Source organism: Pseudophryne corroboree, chromosome 5 (assembly GCF_028390025.1).
Source record: "Pseudophryne corroboree isolate aPseCor3 chromosome 5, aPseCor3.hap2, whole genome shotgun sequence".
NCBI lineage: Eukaryota > Metazoa > Chordata > Amphibia > Anura > Myobatrachidae > Pseudophryne > Pseudophryne corroboree.
Window position 1 is genome coordinate 7,643,334 of NC_086448.1, and position 12,977 is coordinate 7,656,310.

At 43.6% G+C, this 12,977-nt stretch overlaps 1 protein-coding gene across 1 annotated transcript in view; it reads left to right on the forward strand.

Annotated features, from left to right (window-relative positions):
* The first annotated feature begins 739 nt into the window (after positions 1 to 739).
* The window catches only part of SCRT1 (scratch family transcriptional repressor 1), a 122,114-nt gene continuing 109,876 nt past the window's right edge, over positions 740 to 12,977 (forward strand). The window contains exon 1 of the mRNA XM_063921076.1: positions 740 to 2,148. Within this exon, the coding sequence (XP_063777146.1) occupies positions 2,037 to 2,148 (112 nt within the window). The 5' untranslated portion in view covers positions 740 to 2,036. The remainder of the gene's footprint in view (positions 2,149 to 12,977) is intronic.

Consider the following 12,977-nt stretch of genomic DNA (forward strand, 5'->3'; position numbering starts at 1 on the left):
TAGCTTAAATCTGGCTTCCCCGGTTGTGCGTACTCACAACTCCCTTGTGTGGAATCAGTCCCATGTAATTACAGATTGGATGGAGAGTGTATATACAACAAATTAAATCAGGTCAGTAAGAGGGGAAGCCGGAAGATTCTCATTTACATTAATGCAAGCCAGCTGCAGTAGCATCTGATTGCCAGTAGGGATATCTGCAGAGGAAACAAGGTACACCAGGAATATACCATCAGCTGTAGTCCACTGACAGAGGCCGGTGACATGGACTTATTGGCCTGTAAATGGACGTCAGTCACCTAGGAAGTAATAGGAGGCAGCGTGGGCAGAGGTCCGTGCTACTACCCCGGGTGAGACACAACTCTGAGCATTGGGGTGGCTGATACCGTTTAATTTTATAATTATTTTTTTACTTTATCCAGAAACCTATTACTGGAATCCCGGTGACATGACTGCAGTAAACTCTACTCCATCTGTACACAAGACGCATGAACAAAATCCCACTTTAATAAAGCACTTTTCTATTCTGCTGTTTCTATAGGATAGGACATTTTAACCATATATGGGCTGAGGGTAAGAGGCTCCTGACGTCCTTTGCTGAGAGAATGGACCCTGCACACAGGTCAGAAGATTGGTGGATAATGTAAGAAGACCTAATACCAGAGAAGTGTGTAAGAATAGGAGAGAACAACAAACTAACAGGACAGTAAGTGACAGGGCAAAGACATTGGGATGAGAAACACAGAGTTAAACACAAAATCTAAAAGGAAACAGGGGCAGGAGAGACAAAGAGAGCACAGGGGGGAAATGTCCCCCTTCCAGCATCCATTCCTCCCTCGGGCTCCTTTCCCCTTCTGTTATCCAGAGAACACCCATCTGCAGAGATGAGCCAGGAGAGCTGAGTAGCAGTAATAAAAATCTGGGGCTCTCCTGGGAATTCTGGGATATTATACAAGGCAATCCCGCAGCAGCACCTGATCACAGCCCTTTAAATCAAACAGCTCGAGTGGAAAGTCTTCACACATCCTGAGCGCTGGACCAGGATGGTAGAGGGAAAACGCCTAGGAAAGGAGGGATGGAGAGGGAATGACAGCTCTATATAGAGAGAGAGAGAGAGCAGAGGAAGAGGGAGGAGCTGTGAGAGGACAGAAATCCAGCAGGGAGAAACAGAGGAGAAAAAAAGGAATGATGCAGAATTGATGAAGAGAGACACAAATAGCGACAGACTGCCAAGGATACAGAGCAAGGTGCAAGAGACAGCCAGGGCACAGACCAAGGTATGTGAGACAGCCAGGCCACAGAGGAAGGAGAAGGACATATCCAGGAGACAGACTAAGGTGTGCGAGACAGCCTAGACACAGAAAAAGGTGTATGTGTGGCAGCCAGATCACACTGAAGGTGAGCAAGACGGCTCAGGACACAGACCGGAGTACTGGGCACAACTAGGGCACATACCAGAGTGCAGGCCGCTGCCAGGACACAGACCAGAGGGCAGGGCACTGCCAGGACACCACCATTGGGAGAGGAATGCAGAAGTCTTGGGAGCTGTGCAGTGCTGAAACCCTGAAGCCATCAGAGAGCATTCAGGCTGCTGTCCAGTGCTGAAACCCTGAAGCCATCAGAGAGCATTCAGGCTGCTGTCCAGTGCTGAAACTCTGAAGCCATCAGAGATCTTTCAGGCTGCTGTCCAGTGCTGAAACCCTGAAGCCATCAGAGAGCATTCAGGCTGCTGTCCAGTGCTGAAACTCTGAAGCCATCAGAGAGCATTCAGGCTGCTGTCCAGTGCTAAACCCCTCAGACCTCATGGTACCCAGCAGAGGACTCCCTTCTTCTGAGGGCTGGGACTTCACCACTTTTCCTCCACTGGCTCAATCTCTCTGACAGTGCTGAAGAACATTGTGTTCCCATTTTTAAGGAGGGTAGAGGGGAACTGCAGATGTCCCTCCTTCACCTCTCTTCCTTCTTATATTCACTTCCATAACCATCTCCTCCTCCCTGACCCTGCTCTGAACTTTCACCTCTGGAGGGGAAGAAGAACAATGCCAAGGTCCTTTCTGGTGAAAAAGGTGAAGGACGGCTTCTGTTCGGCTGACAGTGAAAGTGCGTATGTCAGACACCGCTCGGACTTCACCACACACCTCTCTGATAAAGGTGAGTGCACACTGCATGGGGACTGGTACTTAGGGGATCACTGCTCTGTGCCAATATGACATACCCGTTCCATGGGACCTATGGCTGACACAAGAGAACACGTTGCGATACATTTAACAGATTCAATCGCATCCTGGGTTCTCACAAGACAAAAACACCACTAAACAGGGTTCACACAGGACCACACATACACATTAATTAGGGTTCACAAGAGACAACACAAATGTACACAAAGCAGGGGCTGGAAAAAGATCACACAAAGTCAAACTAACCAGGGTTCACAAGAGTTTACAGAAACAAATGCTGATCAGACGTCACACGTGAACACACATCAACAAAAGACACAAACACACACCAACCAGAGGTTACATAAGACTTCACAAACTAACCAGGGCTCACCGTAGATCCCAAAAATACACACTTACCAGGATTAACACAACCCACTAACCAGTGCTCATATGGCGAACACATGAACATGAGTCCCAGGGTACATTACTGACAAAAGACCACACAAATACACACACTAGATTGTGCAAATACACACTAACCATTGTTCACAATGAGACTACACAAACACACTTGCCCCGTTTCATGCAAAACCACAAAAATATACATTAACCAGTATTCACAACAGACCACACACTAATCAGGTTCTCATGAGATCACACAGCAGTATACAACACAAATCCAGTGATCACAACAAACACACAAAACCAATAACACAACCATAATAACTAAACACTGTTCAGAAGTGCAGCAGTGACCTGAGGCGGCCAATCACACATTGGATTCTTTAGTCTATCTGGAATTAGGCCGGCAAATACTAACTGCTGATTGGTTACTTTATCCACCTATGTTTCTAAATAGCCCCCATTGTGTGCAGCGGTGCTTATTACACACAGACACACATGCACCCATGCCGCTCTGCAGCTGCTGCCACACACAATGTTCTGCAGTTCCCTCTCACACACTGCTCAACACAACTACATCTGTCTGAATAACACTGCAGTGCTGTGACTTCAGGAGGTCCCTATAATTCCACAGATTAGTTACGCTACAGATATATATATATACATGCAATGCTCTGCAGCCCATGGCACACACACACAATACTCTGCAGTTGATCTGAGGCCACTGTTTTTGACACAGGACTAAATATAGAGAATACTATCTGCAGCCCCCTGCTAGTACTGCATCAAGTCAAGGGCACTGTGAGTCGGAGGGGGCAGGGGTCCAGCTGATAGATAGGGGACAGAATCCTGCTCCCTGATTATCATAGGAATAATCGCAGCTAATTAACGTATGTCCTCCAGATGCTCACAGACGTTTGTTCTACCACATCTCCCATGTTCCCCATCACTGAGGAACTGGGAGCCACTGGCAGCACTGGAACCCCTTGCATCCTCTGTGTACTGGCTGCTGAGTGCTTATATGGGGGTCCCTGTATCCGAGCTGTTGACCTTGACAGATTCCAGGCGGAGGGAGGGATGGAGAGAGAAGAGGAAAGTCTGTGGATGGGAAGGGGGGAGACGGGGGCTCAGAACTGCTGGAATTTCATTGTTTTGGAGTGGAGAAAGAGCCAGGGAAGATGCTATTTTGGGAAATACGCTGATTGTGCAGCTTAGGGGATTGAAGAACCAGATTTAACCTCTGTTCTGCCAGGAGGATGCAGGTAGCATGCAGCAGACATTGGCAGCACCATGAAATGCTCAGGAAGCCCCCATACACTGAGGAAAATGGGGAGAAGAATTTCCTTTCTGCTTATTATGTACCTGAAACAAAGATGGATGTGAGGGAGCAACAGGGTGGCCCAGAGGAACTCCAGAAGTTGCTGAGCACTGACTGCAGTCATCTCAGGGTCACCCCCAGTCTGTCCTGACATTCACATTCTGCTGAGGGGGATTCTCACCTGTCCTGTGGGTTCCTGCATTACACAAATGTACAGAATACCATAGTACAGTAAGTAGGATAGATTAATGAGACGCAGAGTAACACAGGCCTCCAGCACATGAACAGAAGTCTTCTGCAGGGTATGGGGGAGATTCAGAACTGGGTCATGGAGAAAAGGTGGAAATAGGGGGAGGGGGTGTTGGCAGCGGCTGGATACACGGAGGGGAGAATTTGCTGAGGTGAGAAAAAAGAGAAGCAGCAGAAGAGGGTGAGGAGGGGGGAAGGATGGATCTGCTGACAAACACAGTGCATGCAGTGAGAGGCAGAAACAGGAGGGGCAGCACTGGGCACATAACAGAAGGAGAGACCCAAAGACATGGCAAAGTGATCCATAGACACAAGCAGGAGATCTACAGGCACAAGGAGGAGATTTATAGACATGAGGAAGAGAGCTATAGACACTAGGAGGAGATCCATAAACACAAGGAGGATATCCATAGACATCAGGAAGAGATCTATAGACACAAGGAGGAGATCCATAAACACAAGGAGGAGATCTATAGACACAAAAAAGAGATCCATACACATGAGGAAGAGATCCATAGACAGGAGAAAGAGATCCATAGACACAAGGAAGAGATCATTAGACACGAGGAAGAGATCCATAGACATAAGGAAGAGATCCATAGACACAAAGAAGAGATCCATATACACGAGGAAGAGATCTATAGACACAAGGAAGAGATCCATACACATGAGGAAGAGATCCATAGAGAGGAGGAAGAGATCCATAGACACAAGGAAGAGATCCATAGACACAAGGAAGACATCCATAGACATGAGGAAGAGATACATAGACATGAGGAAGAGATTTATAGACATAAGGCAGAGATCCATAGACACAAGGAAGAGATCCATAGACATGAGGAAGAGATCCATCGACAAAAGGAAGAGATCCATAGACATGAGGAAGAGATCCATAGACACAAGGAAGAGATCCATAGACATGAGGAAGAGATCCATAGACACAAGGAAGAGATACGTAGACATGAGGAAGAGATCCATAGACACAAGGAAGAGATACATAGACATGAGGAAGAGATACATAGACATGAGGAAGAGATCCATAGACACAAGGAAGAGATACATAGTCACGAGGAAGAGATCCATAGACATGAGGAAGAGATCCATAGACAAAAGGAAGAGATCCATAGACATGAGAAAGAGATCCATAGACAAAAGGAAGAGATCAATAGACACGAGGAAGAGATCCATAGACATAAGGAAGAGATCCATAGACACAAAGAAGAGATCCATAGACACGAGGAAGAGATCTATAGAAACAAGGAAGAGATCCATACACATGAGGAAGAGATCCATAGACAGGAGGAAGAGATCCATAGACACAAAGAAGAGATCCATAGCATTGAGGAAGAGATCAATAGACACAAGGAAGAGATACATAGACATGAGGAAGAGATTTATAGACATAAGGCAGAGATCCATAGACACAAGGAAGAGATCCATAGACATGAGGAAGAGATCCATAGCCAAAAGGAAGAGATCCATAGACATGAGGAAGAGATCCATAGACACAAGGAAGAGATCCATAGACACGAGGAAGAGATCCATAGACATGAGAAAGAGATCCATAGACAAAAGGAAGAGATACATAGACACAAGGAAGAGATCCATTGACATGAGGAAGAGATCTATAGACACAAGGAAGAGATCCATAGACATGAGGATGAGATCCATAGACACAAGGAAGAGATACATAGACACGAGGAAGAGATACATAGACATGAGGAAGAGATCCATAGACACAAGGAAGAGATACATAGTCACGAGGAAGAGACCCATAGACAAGAGGAAGAGATTCATAGACAAAAGGAAGAGATCCATAGACATGAGAAAGAGATCCATAGACAAAAGGAAGAGATCAATAGACATGAGGAAGAGATCCATAGACATAAGGAAGAGATCCATAGACACAAAGAAGAGATCCATAGACAAGAAGAGATCTATAGAAACAAGGAAGAGATCCATACACATGAGGAAGAGATCCATACACATGAGGAAGAGATCCATAGACAGGAGGAAGAGATCCATAGACACAAGGAAGAGATCCATAGACACAAGGAAGAGATACATAGACACAAAGAAGAGATCCATAGCATTGAGGAAGAGAGCAATAGACACAAGGATGAGATACATAGACATGAGGAAGAGATTTATAGACATAAGGCAGAGATCCATAGACACAAGGAAGAGATCCATAGACATGAGGAAGAGATCCATAGACATGAGGAAGAGATCCATAGACACGAGGAAGAGATCCATAGACATGAGGAAGAGATCCATAAACAAAAGGAAGAGATCCATAGACATGAGAAAGAGATCCATAGACACAAGGAAGAGATCCATAGACACGAGGAAGAGATCCATAGACATGAGAAAGAGATCCATAGAAAAAAGGAAGAGATACATAGACACAAGGAAGAGATCCATTGACATGAAGAAGAGATCTATAGACACAAGGAAGAGATCCATAGACATGAGGAAGAGATCTATAGACATGAGGATGAGATCCATAGACACAAGGAAGAGATACATAGACATGAGGAAGAGATCCATAGACACAAGGAAGAGATCCATAGACATGAGGAATAGATCCATAGACACAAGGAAGAGATACACAGACATGAGGAAGAGATCCATAGACATGAGGAAGAGATCCATAGACATGAGGAAGAGATACATAGACATGAGGAAGAGATCCATAGACACAATAAAGAGATACATAGACATGAGGAAGAGATACATAGACATGAGGAAGAGATCCATAGACACAAGGAAGAGAAACATAGACATGAGGAAGAGATCCATAGACATGAGAAAGAGATCCATAGACACAAGGAAGAGAAACATAGACATGAGGAAGAGATCCATAGACATGAGAAAGAGATCCATAGACACAGGGAAGAGAAACATAGACATGAGGAAGAGATCCATAGACATGAGAAAGAGATCCATAGACTAAAGGAAGAGATACATAGACACAAGGAAGAGATCCATTGACATGAGGAAGAGATCCATAGACAAAAGGAAGAGATCCATAGACATGAGAAAGAGATCCATAGACACAAGGAAGAGATCCATAGACACGAGGAAGAGATCCATAGACATGAGAAAGAGATCCATAGACAAAAGGAAGAGATACATAGACACAAGGAAGAGATCCATTGACATGAAGAAGAGATCTATAGACACAAGGAAGAGATCCATAGACATGAGGAAGAGATCTATTGACATGAGGATGAGATCCATAGACACAAGGAAGAGATACATAGACATGAGGAAGAGATCCATAGACACAAGGAAGAGATCCATAGACATGAGGAATAGATCCATAGACACAAGGAAGAGATACATAGACATGAGGAAGAGATCCATAGACATGAGGAAGAGATCCATAGACATGAGGAAGAGATCCATACACATGAGGAAGAGATCCATAGACACAAGGAAGAGATACATAGACATGAGGAAGAGATACATAGACATGAGGAAGAGATCCATAGACACAAGGAAGACATACATAGTCACGAGGAAGAGATCCATAGACATGAGGAAGAGATCCATAGACAAAAGGAAGAGATCCATAGACATGAGAAAGAGATCCATAGACAAAAGGAAGAGATAAATAGACACGAGGAAGAGATCCATAGACAAAAGGAAGAGATCCATAGACATGAGGAAGAGATCCATAGACACAAGGAAGAGATCCATAGACACGAGGAAGAGATCCATAGACACGAGGAAGAGATCCATAGACACGAGAAAGAGATCCATAGACAAAAGGAAGAGATACATAGACACAAGGAAGAGATCCATTGACATGAGGAAGAGATCCATAGACATGAGGATGAGATCCATAGACACAAGGAAGAGATACATAGACATGAGGAAGAGATACATAGACATGAGGAAGAGATCCATAGACACAAGGAAGAGATACATAGTCACGAGGAAGAGACCCATAGACATGAGGAAGAGATCCATAGACAAAAGGAAGAGATCCATAGACATGAGAAAGAGATCCATAGACAAAAGGAAGAGATCAATAGACACGAGGAAGAGATCCATAGACATAAGGAAGAGATCCATAGACACAAAGAAGAGATACATAGACACGAAGAGATCTATAGAAACAAGGAAGAGATCCATACACATGAGGAAGAGATCCATACACATGAGGAAGAGATCCATAGACAGGAGGAAGAGATCCATAGACACAAGGAAGAGATCCATAGACACAAGGAAGAGATACATAGACACAAAGAAGAGATCCATAGCATTGAGGAAGAGAGCAATAGACACAAGGATGAGATACATAGACATGAGGAAGAGATTTATAGACATAAGGCAGAGATCCATAGACACAAGGAAGAGATCCATAGACATGAGGAAGAGATCCATAGACAAAAGGAAAAGATCCATAGACATGAGGAAGAGATCCATAGACATGAGGAAGAGATCCATAGACACGAGGAAGAGATCCATAGACATGAGGAAGAGATCCATAGACAAAAGGAAGAGATCCATAGACATGAGAAAGAGATCCATAGACACAAGGAAGAGATCCATAGACACGAGGAAGAGATCCATAGAACACGAGGAAGAGATCCATAGACATGAGAAAGAGATCCATAGACAAAAGGAAGAGATACATAGACACAAGGAAGAGATCCATTGACATGAAGAAGAGATCTATAGACACAAGGAAGAGATCCATAGACATGAGGAAGAGATCTATAGACATGAGGATGAGATCCATAGACACAAGGAAGAGATACATAGACATGAGGAAGAGATCCATAGACACAAGGAAGAGATCCATAGACATGAGGAATAGATCCATAGACACAAGGAAGAGATACATAGACATGAGGAATAGATCCATAGACACAAGGAAGAGATACATAGACATGAGGAAGAGATCCATAGACACAAGGAAGAGATACATAGACATGAGGAAGAGATCCATAGACACAAGGAAGAGATCCATAGACATGAGGAAGAGATCCATAGACACAAGGAAGAAATCCATAGACATGAGGAATAGATCCATAGACACAAGGAAGAGATACATAGACATGAGGAAGAGATCCATAGACATGAGGAAGAGATCCATAGACATGAGGAAGAGATACATAGACATGAGGAAGAGATCCATAGACACAATGAAGAGATACATAGACATGAGGAAGAGATACATAGACATGAGGAAGAGATCCATAGACACAAGGAAGAGAAACATAGACATGAGGAAGAGATCCATAGACATGAGAAAGAGATCCATAGACACAAGGAAGAGAAACATAGACATGAGGAAAAGATCCATAGACATGAGAAAGAGATCCATAGACTAAAGGAAGAGATACATAGACACAAGGAATAGATCCATTGACATGAGGAAGAGATCTATAGACACAAGGAAGAGATCCATAGACATGAGGAATAGATCTATAGACATGAGGATGAGATCCATAGACACAAGGAGGAGTTCTATAGACATGAGGAAGAGATATATATTGTATACCCAAGGAAGATACCTATAGGCATGAAGCAGGGATACATAGACATGAGGAAGGGATACATAGGGTTTGATACTGATTTGGAAATAAAGCAAAATACCAAGTGACTGGACTGCACCATGCTGCACCACAGGGGGGCAGATGTAACATGTGCAGAAAGAGTTTTATTTGGCAGGGTTGTGTCCTAACATCGCTAAATTGCAGAGTGAGAGTCAGCTGCCTAGCATGTGTGTGCTGCAAGCAAAGCCATCAGTATTTACCCAGCGTGCAGATATAATACATGTATTTTCCCCCCTTCCCCCCCTCCTGGTATTGCAGCCTAGTTTGACCAGTGACACAGTTACTTCTCTTCCTTACTGTGGCCTGAATCAGCAATGGATGCAGTAAACATCGCTTCTGATCTTTGGATGCAGCAATAATGCAGTAGAAGGCATATGTTTGTAAAGACACCTCCTGCCAGCATGTGCGATCTGAGTGCTGCATCCAAAGATGCAGCATCAGTCATGACTGTTGCAGCCCTTGGTCATCTCAGTAATCCTCAGCTTACTTAGAATGACCAGCGGAACTGCTCAGCCAGGGCCAGAAAGTGAGCATTAGAAGACCCTGGCATCAGCACTGTCAGAAAACAGCAATGACATGCCCCCATAATCGTGAATGCTGCCCAGCTCTGCCCACCCCTGCCACCAAACACCAGCAACCTGTCGATCAAGCTGCGGCTCAGGTGGCACTGTGTGCGATCATGCAGGAACCATTCTGTATACATGCGCAGCACAATCACCATCAGAGACATACGCCAACCATTAGGATTACATACTTCTCTGAATGAGGCCCTTTAGTCCCAACTCAAAATTGGGCCAAAAGACACTGGAAGAATCACATAGACATGAGGAAGAGATACATAGACATGAGGAAGAGATACATAGACATGAGGAAGAGATACATAGACATGAGGAAGATATACATAGACATGAGGAAGATATACATAGACATGAGGAAGAGACACATAGACATGAGGAAGATATACATAGACATGAGGAAGAGACACATAGACATGAGGAAGAGACACATAAACATGAGGCGGAAGAGATATATAGACATGAGGAAGAGACACATAGACATGAGGAAGAGATACATAGACACGAGGAAGAGATCCATTGACATGAGGAAGAGATCCATAGACAAAAGGAAGAGATCCATAGACATGAGAAAGAGATCCATAGACACAAGGAAGAGATCCATAGACACGAGGAAGAGATCCATAGACATGAGAAAGAGATCCATAGACAAAAGGAAGAGATACATAGACACAAGGAAGAGATCCATTGACATGAAGAAGAGATCTATAGACACAAGGAAGAAATCCATAGACATGAGGAAGAGATCTATTGACATGAGGATGAGATCCATAGACACAAGGAAGAGATACATAGACATGAGGAAGAGATCCATAGACACAAGGAAGAGATCCATAGACATGAGGAATAGATCCATAGACACAAGGAAGAGATACATAGACATGAGGAAGAGATCCATAGACATGAGGAAGAGATCCATAGACATGAGGAAGAGATCCATACACATGAGGAAGAGATCCATAGACACAAGGAAGAGATACATAGACATGAGGAAGAGATACATAGACATGAGGAAGAGATCCATAGACACAAGGAAGACATACATAGTCACGAGGAAGAGATCCATAGACATGAGGAAGAGATCCATAGACAAAAGGAAGAGATCCATAGACATGAGAAAGAGATCCATAGACAAAAGGAAGAGATAAATAGACACGAGGAAGAGATCCATAGACAAAAGGAAGAGATCCATAGACATGAGGAAGAGATCCATAGACACAAGGAAGAGATCCATAGACACGAGGAAGAGATCCATAGACACGAGGAAGAGATCCATAGACACGAGAAAGAGATCCATAGACAAAAGGAAGAGATACATAGACACAAGGAAGAGATCCATTGACATGAGGAAGAGATCCATAGACATGAGGATGAGATCCATAGACACAAGGAAGAGATACATAGACATGAGGAAGAGATACATAGACATGAGGAAGAGATCCATAGACACAAGGAAGAGATACATAGTCACGAGGAAGAGACCCATAGACATGAGGAAGAGATCCATAGACAAAAGGAAGAGATCCATAGACATGAGAAAGAGATCCATAGACAAAAGGAAGAGATCAATAGACACGAGGAAGAGATCCATAGACATAAGGAAGAGATCCATAGACACAAAGAAGAGATACATAGACACGAAGAGATCTATAGAAACAAGGAAGAGATCCATACACATGAGGAAGAGATCCATACACATGAGGAAGAGATCCATAGACAGGAGGAAGAGATCCATAGACACAAGGAAGAGATCCATAGACACAAGGAAGAGATACATAGACACAAAGAAGAGATCCATAGCATTGAGGAAGAGAGCAATAGACACAAGGATGAGATACATAGACATGAGGAAGAGATTTATAGACATAAGGCAGAGATCCATAGACACAAGGAAGAGATCCATAGACATGAGGAAGAGATCCATAGACAAAAGGAAAAGATCCATAGACATGAGGTAGAGATCCATAGACATGAGGAAGAGATCCATAGACACGAGGAAGAGATCCATAGACATGAGGAAGAGATCCATAGACAAAAGGAAGAGATCCATAGACATGAGAAAGAGATCCATAGACACAAGGAAGAGATCCATAGACACGAGGAAGAGATCCATAGACACGAGGAAGAGATCCATAGACATGAGAAAGAGATCCATAGACAAAAGGAAGAGATACATAGACACAAGGAAGAGATCCATTGACATGAAGAAGAGATCTATAGACACAAGGAAGAGATCCATAGACATGAGGAAGAGATCTATAGACATGAGGATGAGATCCATAGACACAAGGAAGAGATACATAGACATGAGGAAGAGATCCATAGACACAAGGAAGAGATCCATAGACATGAGGAATAGATCCATAGACACAAGGAAGAGATACATAGACATGAGGAATAGATCCATAGACACAAGGAAGAGATACATAGACATGAGGAAGAGATCCATAGACACAAGGAAGAGATACATAGACATGAGGAAGAGATCCATAGACACAAGGAAGAGATCCATAGACATGAGGAACAGATCCATAGACACAAGGAAGAGATCCATAGACATGAGGAATAGATCCATAGACACAAGGAAGAGATACATAGACATGAGGAAGAGATCCATAGACATGAGGAAGAGATCCATAGACATGAGGAAGAGATACATAGACATGAGGAAGAGATCCATAGACACAATGAAGAGATACATAGA